Raw genomic sequence first — 15,547 nt, forward strand, 5'->3', positions numbered from 1 at the left:
CGGGTGGAAAGAATGGGCAGTATTTCAGAGCAGTCACCCCCCGGCTGCCCCAAAGCTGAAGTTGATGCCAAAGGGAAAGAAACTATGGGAATTGAAAATGTTTGAAAGATGAACTCCCTACCCCTGTGAGCTGAGCGGGAGTGGAGTTGAGGAGGGCATTGTGGAAGTGTTGGTGGGAGCAGTGGGAGATGTGCAGAGGTCGCTGAGTCAGAGAGAGCTGAGAGGGGAGTCCTGGCAGCACAGTGTAGTGGGTTCTAATCCTAGCTCCGCCACTTTGTCTGCTCTGTGTGACCTTGGGCAAATCACTTCACTTATCTGTGCCTGTTACCTCATCTGTAATATAGGGATTGAGACTGTGAGCCCCAAATGGGACAGGGACTGTGTCCAACTTGATTTGCTTTGTCCACCCCAGTGCTTAGTACAGTACCTGACAAAGAGTAAGTGCTTAACAAATGTCGCCATCATCAGATAGCTCTACCAGCCCAGGGAAAGACATTCCTGATGGGAGAACTGGGGGAAGTAGGTTTCCTTTCTCATTTCAAGAAATAGCTGATGGCTCTTTTATCCTGGTCTCTGCTGGTGGGAAATGGGGGCTGGGGGACAAGCTAGTTCCACTTGGCCAGACTGCTCTTATGGACATGGACTTTGTCCAATCTGGTGAACTTGTATCTATACCAGCACTTAGTACAGTACCTGGCACATAGTAAGTGCTTAACAAATTTTATGAACTTGTATCTATACCAGCATTTAGTACAGTACCTGGCACATAGTAAGTGCTTAACAAATTTTTTGCCTTGTCTTATGCTGTCGAGTCATCTCTGTCCCACAGTGACACATCTCTCCCAGAATGCCCCACCTCCATGTGCAATCATTGTGGTAGTGTATCCATAGCGTTTTCTTGGTAAAAATCTGGAAGTGGTGTACCATCACCTCCTTCTGCAAAAAAACTTGTCTCCAGCCTCGACTCACTCCCATGCTGCTTAGAAATACCAGAAAACAAAAAAACCATGTTCTTGCTGCACTGATTGATTAGTTTGATTTGGAGTGCACTTACAGAAACTGAGATGTTTGTTCCCAGGGCATCTGAGAGAGCATATCAAGTGGCTTCTCCTGCTTCACTCTTATGGTGAAACTGGGCATGAACCAGAGAATCAGCCTGGGATCCCTGCAGCTATATTTGCCTGCCTCTTTCCCTCCTCTCCCCACCAATCCCCACTATCCTGCTACAGGCCAACAACTGGGGGAGGAGGAGAACCACTGGTTTTGCACACTGAAAGGCTGGGGAGTGAGCCTACATGTCAGAGAACCTTTTTTTATGGTATTTAAACACCTACTATGTGCCAGGCTCTGCACTCAACACTGGGATAGATACCAGATAATCAGATTGGACACAGTCCATGTCCCACATGGAGCCCACATTCTTCATCCCTATTTTACAGGTGACGTTAACTGAGGCATAGAGAAAGTTAAGTGACGTGCTTAAGGTCTCACAGCAGGCAAGTGGCAGAGGCAGGATTTGAACTCAGATCCTTCCAACCCCCAAGCCCGGGCTCTATCTATTAAGGCATACCCCCTTACCAATTAACTCCTTCAGCAGTCGCAAAGGCATTCCTATGGTCTCCAGGGGAATCTTACCTGGAACAGGTGCCTGAAGCAGCTTCTATTAATAATAATAGTGGTATTTAAGCACTTACTATGTGTCAAGCACTGTTCTAAGCCCTGGGGTAGGTACAAGATAATCAGATTAGACAGAGTCCCTGTTCCACATGGGGCTCACAATCTAACTAGGAGGGAGAACAGCTACTGAATCCCTATTTTAACAGATGAGGTAACTGAGGCTCAAAGAAGTTAAGTGACTTGACCAAGCAGGCATGTGGCGAAGGTGGAATTAGAACCCAGGTCTTTCTGACTCCCAAACTCATGACCTTTCCACTAGGCCACGCTGCTTCTCCATTATTTCTGATTATATCCCAGTCTCTGGATTCCCAAGAACCCGGGATGGGAGCTCTGGTCATCCACACGGAATTAAGGTCATTGGAGATTGAGGAATCACAGGGTCCTGGGTCATGGGCCTGTGAAAGGAATGTTTGCTGGACATGACCTCATCTCTGGAAGGGGCTGGTGGAAGTGTATAAAGTCATAATGTCTTGTATAATATTTTGATAAAAAAGATTTTCTATTTTGTAAATACAGTATTTAAATTATCCATGGTATCCGAAAGATTCAAGGCATGTATTTGAAGTTCCCAGAAGAAACATGGGAAAATTGCTTTGGAAATTGTTTTTGTCTTTTTCTAGAGTAGAAGATCTTAACTAACAACGCTGGCTTTGGTAGGTAAAGCAAGTATGGAGCAGTTTTATGGGTGGTTTGCCTCTATCCTAACAGGCAATTTTATATGTTATAAATTAAAATTTCCACACTGGGACAAGTTATTGAGAAATGTGTTATGCAGGTTTGGGAGCAGCTAGTATCCTAAGATTCTCTTTACCCACATCAGTTTTACCTGCCAGGTGCCAATACCTCCTATATTTAAACCTTCTGTGGGGCGGTTCAGCGAACAGGACCACCTTTGCTGAAATAAAGTCCCAACTTCCCCCTATTAATGTTTTTTTGAACTTTCTGTTTAATTTTAACAGTATTGCCTAAGGAGTTGGGCTGACTTTTATTCATATGTAAGTTTTAAACCTTTCCACGTAGCTCAAATGAATAGACCCATGTTAGACAAGAGCTCAGCTCAGGTTTGTGCTCCCACCTCCATCTGCCGAGTCAATTAATGGTGGCAAATATATTACCTCCAGGGCAAGAGCCAAACTTGCTTGGTAGAAAAGCCAACATTATAGTTTTCAACAGGCAGCCTGGGAGATGCAAGGGTGCTATGGGAGTTGCTGGCAGGTGGAGAAGTAAATGGGAGATGCTGTTCTTTCATCCTGATCCTCATCCTTTCAGAGCAGGGCAGAGATTTGTGAAAAGTCACAGCTCTTTGGGGAATGTCATTGGCCTGCCTTTGAGAGGAAGGTTAGAAGTTTATGCTTTGGAAGGTGTAAGCAAAAGTCACCAAGACAGTGTGGTGGAACAGGAACTAGAAGGTTGTCTGTTTTGAAAGGGGTTTTTTGGTGCCTTGGGCAATGACGAGGAAATCAGCTTCTGTTTGGCCCGGTGGATAGGCCTTTATGTCATAAAAAAAATTGGAGGCTGCTCAGAATCACTTCTGTATCTTCATTGGCCTCTTTTCAGGTCTTTGAAAAATTCTTCCCCATGCACTGCTTGTGTCGATAAGAAGCAGCAAATTGGGTGAAAGAAGCCATGAAAAATATCACTAGAGATAAGCACTAGTGCTGGAAGCTGCAAATGCAGCAAGAGTATACATTTAGGATGGCCAGAGTTAGAAGCTGCTACTTGAGGGAGTTGAATGATTCTCTAGATGAATATTAGTCAGATTTGAAAAATCATCATCATAGGCAGCTACTTGTTTGAGCAGGTATTAGTCTACATTAGGTGTTTCTTTTGGTTTGTATGGCTTAATTCTTTAAGCCAGGGTGATTTTTTGAGTTGAGTGGTTTCCTGGAATTTATTCAGAATAAGATCACACACATATGCATGCTCACAGGTTACATGATCTATGTGCGTTGTGTTGGAATAGTGCTGTGACCACACTACATTATGTTTCTGCCACAACAGCTAGCAAATGGCAGGCATTCATTTTTCGAGGACAAGCTTCCGGATTGATATTTTGGTTCCTTCAGATTCAGGGGTGAAACAGGGCTAAGTTTTCGAACAAGACAGCTTCTCACACAGCCATGCTAGGCAGCTTGCTTGACAGGAGAGGGACTGAGATGGAAGCTTGGAAGTCACAAAGGCAATTAAGTGTCTAATTTTGAGGAGGAGTAAAGGCTTGCTAACTTGACAATCAGGTTCTTTTAGCACAGAAACTACAAAGTGCTTCTACCTGCCTTTCTTATCAATGCAATATCAAGCCCCCCGTTCAGCTCACCTATGTGCCTTTATTTCAACTTCAACTTCAATGTACGTCCCACCTTCCACCTCCTCCCAGTTCCTTTCTGGACCTCCAAATTGGAATTCCCTATTTACATTCATTCAACCGTATTTATTGAGCGCTTTCTGGGTGCAGAGCACTGTACTAACTGGTTTTAGATCACACTCCAGTGTGGACTCACAGTGTGGCTTTGTGAAAAGAGCATGGGTTCAGGAGTCAGAGGACATGGGTTCTAATCCTCGCTCTGCCACTTGTCTGCTGTGTGACCTTGGGCAAGTCACGTGACTTCTGCGCCTCAGTTAACTCATCTGTAAAATGGGGATTAAGACTGTGAGCCCCGCATGGGACAACCTGCTTACTTTGTATCTACTCCAGTGCTTAGAACAGTGCTAGGCACATAGTAAGCACTTATATACCATAATTATCATTATTATCTTCTAAAGCTACCAGGCATCAGTGCTTAGAACAGTGCTTGGCACATAGTAAGGGCTTAACAAATACCATCATTATTATTAAAAGGTCAGTACTGGAGTCTCTCATAGAGAACAATCTCTATTGTTTGTCCATTCTACTTGCAACTTAGTTGTTGGAAAGTGTTGCCTATAATTCAATTGGGTTTCCAGTTGCTCCTGAAATCCTTCAGGCAGCAGATTCTTGGCAGTGAAGAATAAAACCTGAAAAATATCTTGCTTTCCTTTGCGGTATACCCGGGACTCTGGAGATGAGGAATGTGTTTCGGAAATGGAGTAATCAGTGGAACCCAAATCTCGCCACTTTACCCACCTTATTCTGGGGCTTGGTTCAGTAGGAGCAAGAGGTGTAAGCTCCTGTGGACAGAGAATGTGACTTCCAGCTCTGGTGTAATGGTATTTATTGAGCACAAACCGTGGGCAGAGCACTTCCCCCTTTCCTCTTCTCCCACTCCCTTCTTCCTAGCCCTTACTTGCTCCCTTTTGTTCATCTCCCCACCCAGCCCCACAGCACTTATGTACATATCTGCAATTTATTTATTTATATTAATGTCTCCCCCAGTCTAGACTGTAAGCTCATTTTGGGCAGGGAAGGTGGCTGTTTATTGTCGCTGTATCCCAAGCGCTTAATATGATGCTCTGCACACAGTAAGCACTCAATTGTATTTAAATACAATTGAATGAATGTAATCAATCAATCATTGGCTGCTTACTGTGTGCAGAGCACTGTGCTAAGTGCTGGGGAGAACAATATAACAGACACATTCCCTGCCCACGATCTCTCCAAACGCTTAGTACAGTGCTCTGCACAGGGTAAGCACCCAATCAATACCATTGATTACTGAGCCCACTGTTGGATAGGGACTGTCTCTATATGTTGCCAACTTGTACTTCCCAAGCTCTTAGTGCAGTGCTCTGCACACAGTAAGCGCTCAATAAATACGATTGATTGATTGTTGCGGAAAATGGTCCGAGTCTGGTTTGGTTTAGGGATTGTGGGAAGAAGGACTGATGCTCCAGGCTGAAGCACGTGGGACTGTTTCATCTGCCCGGGGGAAATTTCACTGCAGAGAAAAAAACCCTATCTGGAGCAGTAAGAAGAAGGAAATTATTTCAGCTAAGGTCTTTTCCCTAGCCCGCTGGCAAGGAGTCACAGCAATGTGGCTTCTTACTGCCCTCTGCGGGCTCTGAGCTTTTTTGCAGAAAAATGTCCAATTCTCCTGAATGAAAGATTCCACATTGAGTGCAGAAGTGTGGGGTGTCATTTCCAGCTCCCCAATGAAGGGGGAAAACGATTGCAGGGGCATTGCTCCAGGCACATCCCCTTGCCTGAGTGTAGAGAGCTGCATATTTGGAGCCTAAAACGGAAGGGAAGGTGGACAGAAAGTGCTTGCCTCCGCTGCTAGAAGCCATGGGTCGGGTCATCTGTTCCTTCAGCGATCAACCATTCCTCTGGTAAGAATGGTGAGGGTCAGGGCTGAGAAGGGGGGGGAAGGTGGGGGCTCAAAGGAGGGGGCCCAGAGCCCCATGCAATCTCATTTCAGCTACTATCAAAATAACAGTGGTACTGGTTAAGTGCTAGGTGCCAACGACTGCTAAATGCTCACATAGATAAGATTGAATGCAGTCCCTATAATAATAATAATAATAATGTTGGCATTTGTTAAGCACTATGTGCAAAGCACTGTTCTAAGCGCTGGGGGGGACACAAAGGGATCAGGTTGTCCCACGTGGGGCTCACAGTCTGAATCCCCATTTTACAGATGAGGCAACTGAGGCTCAGAGAAGTTAAGTGACTTGCCCAAGGTCACACAGCAGACATGTGGCGGAGCTGGGATTCGAACCGCTGTCCTCTGACTCCAAAGCCCAGGCTCTTTCCACTGAGCCACGCTGCTTCCCTATCCCACGTGGGACCGGGATGGGGTCCTTCAAAAGTCATCACAGGATAAGCGCTGAGTAAGGTGCTCTGCACACAGTAAGCGCTCAATAAATACCACTGAATGAATGTAGTCCCCCTCTCAGGAGGACAGATCACATTATCAACAAATGCTCTGCTGTTTACCTGACCCTCTGCTCCAAGGCTATGTTCCTCCCTGAAGCACAGAGGCCTAATGAACACAGGACCGAGACTTGGAAGACCAGGGGTCTAATCCAAGCTGTGTCACTTGCCTGCCACTTGGGAAAGTGGCAGTCCTCTAGACCGTAAGCTCCTTCAGCACTTAGAACAGTGCTTTGCACAGAGTAAGTGCCTAACAAATGCCATCATTATTATTACGAGCAGGGAGCAGGTCTATTAACTCTGGTGTTTTCTTCCAAGCACTTAGGATAGTGCTCTGCACACGGTAAGTGCTCAATAAATACCATTGACTGTTTGAAAGTTACTCAATTGATTTGGGCCTCAATTTCTATTCTCCCTCCCCTCTAGACTGTGAATCCTTTGTAAGCTGAGGCCTGAATCCACTCTGATTATCCTGTATCTATCCCAGCACTTATTATGATTATTAATAATAAAAAGTGCTATTTGTTGAGCACTTACTCTGCACCAAACTCTACTAAGCACTGTGATAGAAACACAATAATCAAGTCTCAAGCCCTGTCCCTCATCAGTCAGTCTAAGAGGGAGTACAGGTATTGAGTCCCCATTTTATAAGTGAGAAGACTAGGGTACAGAGAGGTGAAGCAACTTGTCCAAGATCAGGGAGCAGGCAAGTGGCAGAGCCCGGATTAGAACCTGATGAGGTACAGGGACTGTGACTTAATTACTGTGTGTCTATCCCAGTGCTTAGTATAATGTTTGGTACAGTGTAAGTGGTCAGAAAATAGGGAGGAATCCAAGGGAAATAAGGCAAACAGTAGCGGATAATAGATCAACATTAGAGAGTTGTAGTTAAATTATTAGCACAGAGATGCCTGCTGAGATTCCTTATGCCCAGCATAGGGAACCCCTCTCACTACCCTGATCAGCTGAAAATTCAGGAAATGGCAAACAGGAGGACAATGACATCAGCTGCAGACCTAAAATTTGGGAAGCTCTAAGCGCTCCTTTTTTTATGTTATTTGTAAATTCTTACCAGGTACCAGGCACTATACGAGGGACTGGGGCAGATACATGCTAGATTGTTAACAGTCCCTGTCCCACCTGGGGCTCGCATGTTTATCCCCATTTTAGAGAAGATGTAACTGAGGCACAGAGAAGTGAAGTGATTTGCCCAGAGTCACACAGAAGACAAGTGGTGGAGCTGGGATTACAATCCAGGTCCTTCTGACTCCCTAGACCACAATGCTTCCCATCCTGCTCCTAGAATGGTTGGAGCTTGGAGGCTACAGAGGGGGGTGATGTCCCCATTAGTTACCTCCAGCCTGACCTTATCCTTCAGCCCAGAGAGTCCCCTTTAGGACCTGAATTACCTGGTTGGGACAACTCCGCAGAGCAAGCAAACCAGACAGTAACGCAACTCTTCACCTCATAACGATAATAGTAACTGTAGCATTTAATAAGCCCTTACTATGTGCTAAGCACTGGGGGATAAAATACAATCAGAGCAGACAGTGCCTCAGTTACTTCATCTGTAAAATGGGGATTAAAACTGTGAGCCCTCATGGAATGTGGACTGCATCCAACCTCATTAGCTGTATCTACCCCTGCACTTAAAATAGTGCCTGGCACACAGTAAGAACTTTAAGTGCCTCTTCCACAACAGGGTCACAGTATGATGAGAGAAAACAAATATTTAATCCCCATCTTAAAGATGTGGAAACTGGGATACAGAGAAGATAAGTGGCTTACCCAGGATTACAGCAGGAAAGTTGCAGAACCAGAACTAGAACACAGATCTCCGGACTCCCAGGCTTGTACTCTTTTTACTGGACCACACTGCCTCTTTCCTGGTTTCATCTGTAGACTTCTCATTCATTCAATCATATTTATTGTTTACTCTGCACAAAGCACTGTACTAAGCGCTTTGGAAAGTACAATACAATAATAAACAGTGACATTCCCTGCCCACAATGAGCTTACAGTCTAGACGGGGCGTTCTCTGGGCTAAAAAAAAAAAAAAGGCTAATGCTCTGGATAAAAGACTACTGCATGAAGTTACACAAGCAGGAAGATACAGGAATGCCTAAGCAATGACTCCACCAGACCTTACCCTCCTTGGCCAACTCTTGCACTCTTCCAAGTGCTTAGTGCAGTGCTTGCTACATACAGTTAATCACTCAATGCATACCACTAAATAATTGATTTGCAGATTGTTCCCCAAAGCTCTTTGATTTTTTTTTAAAAAGGAGACAGTGTGACCTAGTGGAAAAAACTCAGGCCTGGGTTCTAATCCTGGCTCCACCACTTGTCTGCTGTATGACTTGTCACAATTTATCTGCGCCTCAGTTTCCTCAAATGAAAAATGGAGATTCAATATCTGTTCTCCTTCCTACTTAGACTGTGAGCCCCACACGGGGCCTGCGTCCAACCTAATGAACTTGTATCTACTCCAGTGCTTAGTACTATGCCAGGCATATAATAAGTGCTTAACAAATACCATTAAAAAAACAAACAAACAAAACAACAACAAAAAAACCCAGGCAAATCCTGTAAAAAAAAATGCTACAAATGTTACCAATTTCATGAACAGCACATTAGTTCTTATAAAAAAACCTAATTACTTTGGGAGAGTAGCGACAAATCTCACTTTATCAAGTGACAGCAGATACAACTCCAGCCCCAGACTTCTGTTCCTATACATCAGAAACACACAAGCCCCTTTCACTTCCCCAATGCTAAGATGAGGGGGTACAAGTACTCTTTTAGACAACTTTAAATTCTGCCTGCAGAGAAGGCCGTGGGAGGAAGAACAGTCTAAAGCAATTTAGATAAATCGATGATTGGTAATGGGGAGAGCCAGGGTCAAGGTAGGGAGAGGCAGAGAAGTGAGGGAGCAATCTTACTAAATACTAGCTGATTGGGTTTCAACCAAACAGACTTCTTGCACGAGAAGGAAACGGTGTCTTTAAAACTGGCGAACATGGACCACCATTTACGATTCAATAAAAATAGATGCTGAACTTCTGGTTTTTAATAAAGGAACTTCATCGCGTTAAATTCAAACTCAAATAATGCGCTTACAATGAGATGACTTAAAAACAGACCTGAGTATGAAAATTATTGCTTCCAAGGTTGAAATAGTTGGCACAAACCATACAGAGTAATATAAAAAAATGACCCAGCCCGAAAAAGCAGGTATATAATACTTGCTCCTAACCTTGCCTTTTTTTGCATATTTTATACATATATAAAAAAAAAATTACCAAACTGAAGTATGAGAATTACATGTGACATTACTTGTCTTGAAATCCAAAGTTTTACATACAAGACATGAATCCACTGGAATGGTTTATGTCCTTGCACATTAAGTAATTCTATGAATCCTGGACATGTTCATTTGACATTTTAAAAGTATTTCAGACAAGTCAATCATTAAGTATTGCAATTCAGAAACAATATTTATTTTCACCATTTTAACGTTCAGAAACTTGTACAATGATTCTCAATCTCTGGCACTGAAAAATAGTTTTGTTTGACCTTGACAGTATTGACAAAACTTTTTTTTAATATCGATCCAAATGCAATTTAGATTCTTAAAGCACCAAATAGTGACAAATTTTACTCCCCTTCCCTTGCAAACAATAAAAAATCAGACTGTATAAGGTGCATTTATTGGTTTTACATTCATTCAGTTCAAGGGAAGAAACAGTACAATAGGCTAGTTAACATTAACCAAAGTTTCCAATTTTATCTATCGCTAGATTGGAGCTAGATTTTGAACTTCAGAGCAACATTCAAATACTGGCTCTGGCTATTTAGTAAAGTCACCCAAAGTCTGACACGAGAGATTCTCGGGAGGGCAAGCCTGCAACAGAGTGGTATCTCGAGTCACATTACTTTTGTTTCTTGCTTCAAAGACACACTCCAAGATCCCCCATTTTTGCTGGCAATGCTTGCAATGCTGACAAATCACACTGAACTCCACTGGCTTAGACTTAGAGACTAAACAGCTAAAGCTACAGATTTCTTTTTCATTCTTCCGTAAGACGCAAGATCACTCTAAATCGATCCCAATCGATTCTCTATTATTCTACGGGCTGATACCAGAAATGATTAGGTAATCACAATCGAGTACTGCGATGCAGTGCTCTTCCTGGCATCTGCTATAATACTTTCAGATGGAATAATCTTCCGCATTAAAAGAATTACTGGCTGTACATTGCAACACGGATGATGGAATGCATAATTAACTTATTTTCTGGCAGAGAGATCCAAAATGCCTGAATACCTACCCACTTGCATTTTACCAGTGCTGAGTGTGTGCCTTGGATATCAGCTTCTGCCCACAATTAAATCACTTCTGAAATATCATTCAAAAGGCCAGTTTAACTTTGCTGAATTGCAATAGTCAAGTGTTGATGGTCTGAGAAGCACAAACAACGATTGTTTTTTTTAAAAAAAATCAGTGTAGGTATATGATTATGTGGCTCAAATGTCAAGTCATTCTCCAAATATCTTCGACAAAGAAAACATCTGCATCATAAATATAAACTGATTCAAGCTACAGTTTTAAATATCGTATACAATTAAACATTTACTTTTTATTGTGCATTTATAAAAAGAATTTTGTTGTGCTTTTTAATGTCAGATCTCAATTTTGATATCAAAACATTTTCATTTACTAAATTCTTTATGTCTCTTCTTCTAAACAGGCTAGGGGAATTAAATGGAAGATACAATTCTGTGACTGGCTGAACAATTACTAAATAAAAGGTGATTCTGCCATAAAAGAGGCAGACGATTAAAACAAAACCAAACAAAATCATCAGAGCACTTACTTTTTTCCCCCCACCAAAATCTACATTTTTCACAAGGTAACAATCTCTCAGCAACGAGTACACAGTCAAAGAACAGTACAATATCTGTCATGATCTGTTCAGTCATTCAATTGGTACAGTTAAAGGCTGATCTCTAGGTTTAAAAGATATATTTACCATCTACAATCTAACTACTGTGCTTTTTGGAAAAAAACCATGGTTCAAATGTCTTGCTTATCAATGTCAGACCTATTTACAATGATTTCTATTTCTGTTCACAATAAATAATCCTGGTACTGAAAGAGTCGATGGGCATGCACATACCAATATGAATGCATGCTGGAATTATTTACATAGTAGTATCTCCTTCATACTCTCCCTTTAAAAGCAGAAAGTGCATTTTTTCCTCACAGCCTCCGTAAATTTCAGTCTTGCTTCTGGGGGATGCACCCTTCCATTTCCACTACCTCTGGCCATCCTTCATATTTGTTGGTATCCTTGTTGTTTTTTATGTGCTACAAAGAAAAACACAATGGACTATTATCAATGGAGCCATCTGATTTATAATAAATAATGTACTCCACTTGTTCTCCTGACCTCAATCAATAGATTTCAGTTTGTGCACAAATCCTATAAACTGTTTCCCAAAACATTAGACTGTAATAATGCCACCCTAGTCACTTTGCCTCAGGGTAGGCACGAAGGTTGCATTACAAAATTACACAAATAGGTCTCTTAATTTCAAGAACAATTTTAGCCATTTCATAGGATTAAAAAGTTAATTTGGAACGTCAAAAGCAAACATATCACTTGGCATCGATATAAAAAGTTGAGGATTCAAAAATGGCTGACCACCATGTATACAAAGTTAGATTTTCAAATATCACCAGATCATTACAATTCATTTATATCAGGACTAGAAACCTTAGGTGAATATTGTTTGGCCCCAAACTGGCTATAAACTAGACAAAAAAATTGTATGTTACTTTTACTCTTGAAATGAACAGTTTACAGAGGACAGTTAGCTATTTCATTTACCTGTTATGACAACCAAAGGTTGGGTTACATCTGCCTAGTGCCATGAAAGGACTGAGAAATATCAGATGACTAACCTGTTCAAAAGGACTTTTGGTCTTAATACCTTTTCCACCACAAAAGACCCAGTTGTCTCTAAAGCCAAGGTTAGTGATGGATGAACTTCCCAGTTCAGCAATCAACTTCCGAGCCTCATCGTTGAGTCTTGCGGGAGAAAAGGAACAGAAACAGACCACCGCAAAGCATGATTATTCAGGTAGAGGACCCAATTTCCCTGCGGGTTTTCAGAGGAGGTTTTGGAGTAATGGAGAGGAGGATTCCACCGAGGAAGGAATAAAATAATGGTTGTCCAAGGTTCTACTTTCCAGTAAATATTCCAGGGTTTGGTCTCAGTATAGAGACTGCAGAGCCCTTGGGACAATAATCTACAGGAAGAAGTGTGTCAGAGAACTTTCTTCTAGCTAGGTCACATTATGTTCAAATGATCACACCCAACAGAGAGTTTGGCTGGGGCTCACTGTCGCCTCTATCAAGTACAGTCCAAAGAAGCCCTGTGGTTTATTTAATGCCCTGCTGAAGATTTTACCTAATGTCTGGATTTTACTGATCAGAATGGAAGAGACATCGGAACTACATATTTAATTTTTCCAGGAACCAGTGAAATTAGACCCCAGGAGTTAGCCTTAACTTTTAATTTTTACTCATGGAATACATTTTACAACCCATCAAAACATCCACTTTCTAGTGATTTAAAAGTAAAAATGAGACCATTGGAAAATAATGAAAAACTATCAAAAACTCAAAACAAAGCCCAAAGTTTCTCACTAGTGATTCCCTGGGCAGACCAAAAAGTTGTTTGAAAGTATTTCCATTTTCAAACAATGTTTCTCAGCCCTAAAAATAAAGTGTGGGCTGATGTGCCACGAACCCATATGAAATTCAGGACAAATGTAATGAAAATCAGGCAGAAAAGCTATTGGGGAACTGCTTTATTTATTTATTACAGAAGCATTATTTATTGCTTTCTATTTATTCTTCTTTCAGAAAGACCCACATTGGGAGAGGCCGGATAGTTGTGATAGCCCAATCAGCATTACTGTGTCTTTGCCCAGAGCTTTAGACTAATGCTATTTTTGCAGGGATGAGAGGAGGGTGGGTTCAAATCAGAGCTTGTGTCCCCCAGTCCATCTAATTGTCTTGCTCACAATGTAATTTCCTAAAGAGATGACAGGATCATTCAAATACTTTTGATAATAAAAAACAAAACTCAAATTGACAATCCCTCTCTCTGCCCGACCGCAACTTGAGCCTTCAGTCTCAGCTGTACTTCAACTCCCTTCAGAAAGAATTTGAAGACATCTGTAATTTATAGGCGTATCAGGCCACAAAACAAAACAAAAAATTGTTCGCTTCAGCACATCTGCAAAGTACTGTGCATGCCCAGCAGTCAGTAACTCACCAACCTCAGCTCAGAAAGTGGAAATAAGGGGGGAGTAGGCATTTGCTGGGAAGCTAATGATACTGTTGCCTGGGAAAGTCAGGAGGAACTGGCCTCATACGTGAACTCTAGTTATTTATGACAAAAATTCGTTTTAAATAGCCTCATTTTTCTCTCCAAATCCTCCAGAAAATATTGCAATTATTCTACTGATTTAATCAGAGATCTGTGAAAAACACCACAGGTGCAGGAGAAACCTGTTCTAACTGCACATGTTTTCAGTGGAATGCACCTTTGTTCACTGCTGTACATCTTTGTTTTGTAAAGACCTGAAAACAAAGCCTGTTTCCACAAGGCCACACATACTTGGTTGCGCCATCGTCATAGGTTCCCATTAAGACGATGGTCCCATCTTGAATGGTTTTCAGGAACTCGATAAATGGTGCTACATCTGAAGAGAGAAAATACATGCTTTTAGTGACAAAGAGAAACAGTGTGGCCTAGTAGATAGAGCAAGGGCCTGGGTTCTAATCCCAGCTCTGTCACTTGATTACTGCGTGACCTTGAGCAAGTCACTTCACTTCTCTGGGCCTCATTTACCTTATCTGCTAAATGGGGATGAAGACTGTGAGCCCCATGTGGGACATGGACTGTGTCCAACTTGACGATCTTGTATCTACCCCAGCACTTAGTTCAGTGCCTGCCATATAGTAAAAGGTTAACAAATACCATTGAAAACAAAAACAAAAAACAAAGCACGTCTCTCCTCAGGAGCTCGATAGAAAGTAAATTAAAAGGAGACATTTCTTATTTATCCTGTGAAATGGATTCCATCGAACAATGATTAAAAACATTAAACTGCCCAACCTGGCAAGTGAAATAAAATTCAGACTAATTTGGACTAAAAATGGCAGGAGACAGGCAAGTGGGAAAGCCTCATCTGAATTTTAAGTTTGTTTATAAAAAGGCACTGTTATCCCAGGTCCCTCTCTTACACTGAGCGCATGGGTTGTACAATATAGCATTGGTATGGCTTGTTAGTTTGAAATAGGGAGAAAGAACACTCTCAGCAGGAGAGGCGAATCGATTAGCTAATAATTCTTCATTATCACCTTAGTTTGTGTAGAGCCCCAACCAGGGGGAAGTCAAAAAAAAAAAAAAAAAGGCAGTAAGTAGGATGAGGGGGAGGAAGGTTGATGAGAAAATCAGCTCTTCCTCCCCAGTTCTGGTGCTGGCCAAGATGAGGGAAAACATTTTAGGGCTATTAGATGATCTGATTTCAGTTGTTTTCTTTTCACTCTGGTTCAAGATTTCTTCAGGGACTAATTCTTTGGGAGAAGGAAATACAGAAAACAGAGAGAGGAAGACTAGTAACTGAGAACCTAGGTGGTTATACTACTCCCCATCTGAGAGCACTGCATGCAGAATGCAGAACTCAACCTCCTAAATTATGTAATGAAATACATTCGCACTTACCTCCTCCCCACATGTCAAAATATTTTGTATTTAATGCTTCTCCGGTTTTTCCTATGGATACATTTCAAAATTTCAAATTATGCAAAGATAGAATCATGTGGGAGAGCATATAGCTTAGAAAACTTGAATCAAATTATGAGGCCCTGGGGATAATGTTATGGTTTCAATAAAGTATACAATGAAGAAATCCATCATCTACTACTACATACTAAGCTAAGTCATTTTGCTTCCCAAGTTCTACTGTGACATCTGATGTGTTGTGATAGATAACTCAAATGA

At 41.8% G+C, this 15,547-nt stretch overlaps 1 protein-coding gene across 1 annotated transcript in view; it reads right to left on the reverse strand.

Annotated features, from left to right (window-relative positions):
• Nucleotides 1-9,511: 9,511 nt before the first annotated feature.
• The window catches only part of FAM3C (FAM3 metabolism regulating signaling molecule C), a 33,394-nt gene continuing 27,358 nt past the window's right edge, over nucleotides 9,512-15,547 (reverse strand). The window contains exons 6-9 of the mRNA XM_038752216.1: nucleotides 15,269-15,319; nucleotides 14,159-14,243; nucleotides 12,432-12,558; nucleotides 9,512-11,834 (exon numbers count right to left, since the gene is read on the reverse strand). Coding sequence (XP_038608144.1) covers nucleotides 11,745-11,834; nucleotides 12,432-12,558; nucleotides 14,159-14,243; nucleotides 15,269-15,319 — 353 coding nt within the window. The 3' untranslated portion in view covers nucleotides 9,512-11,744. The remainder of the gene's footprint in view (nucleotides 11,835-12,431; nucleotides 12,559-14,158; nucleotides 14,244-15,268; nucleotides 15,320-15,547) is intronic.

Source organism: Tachyglossus aculeatus, chromosome 10 (genome assembly GCF_015852505.1).
Source record: "Tachyglossus aculeatus isolate mTacAcu1 chromosome 10, mTacAcu1.pri, whole genome shotgun sequence".
NCBI lineage: Eukaryota > Metazoa > Chordata > Mammalia > Monotremata > Tachyglossidae > Tachyglossus > Tachyglossus aculeatus.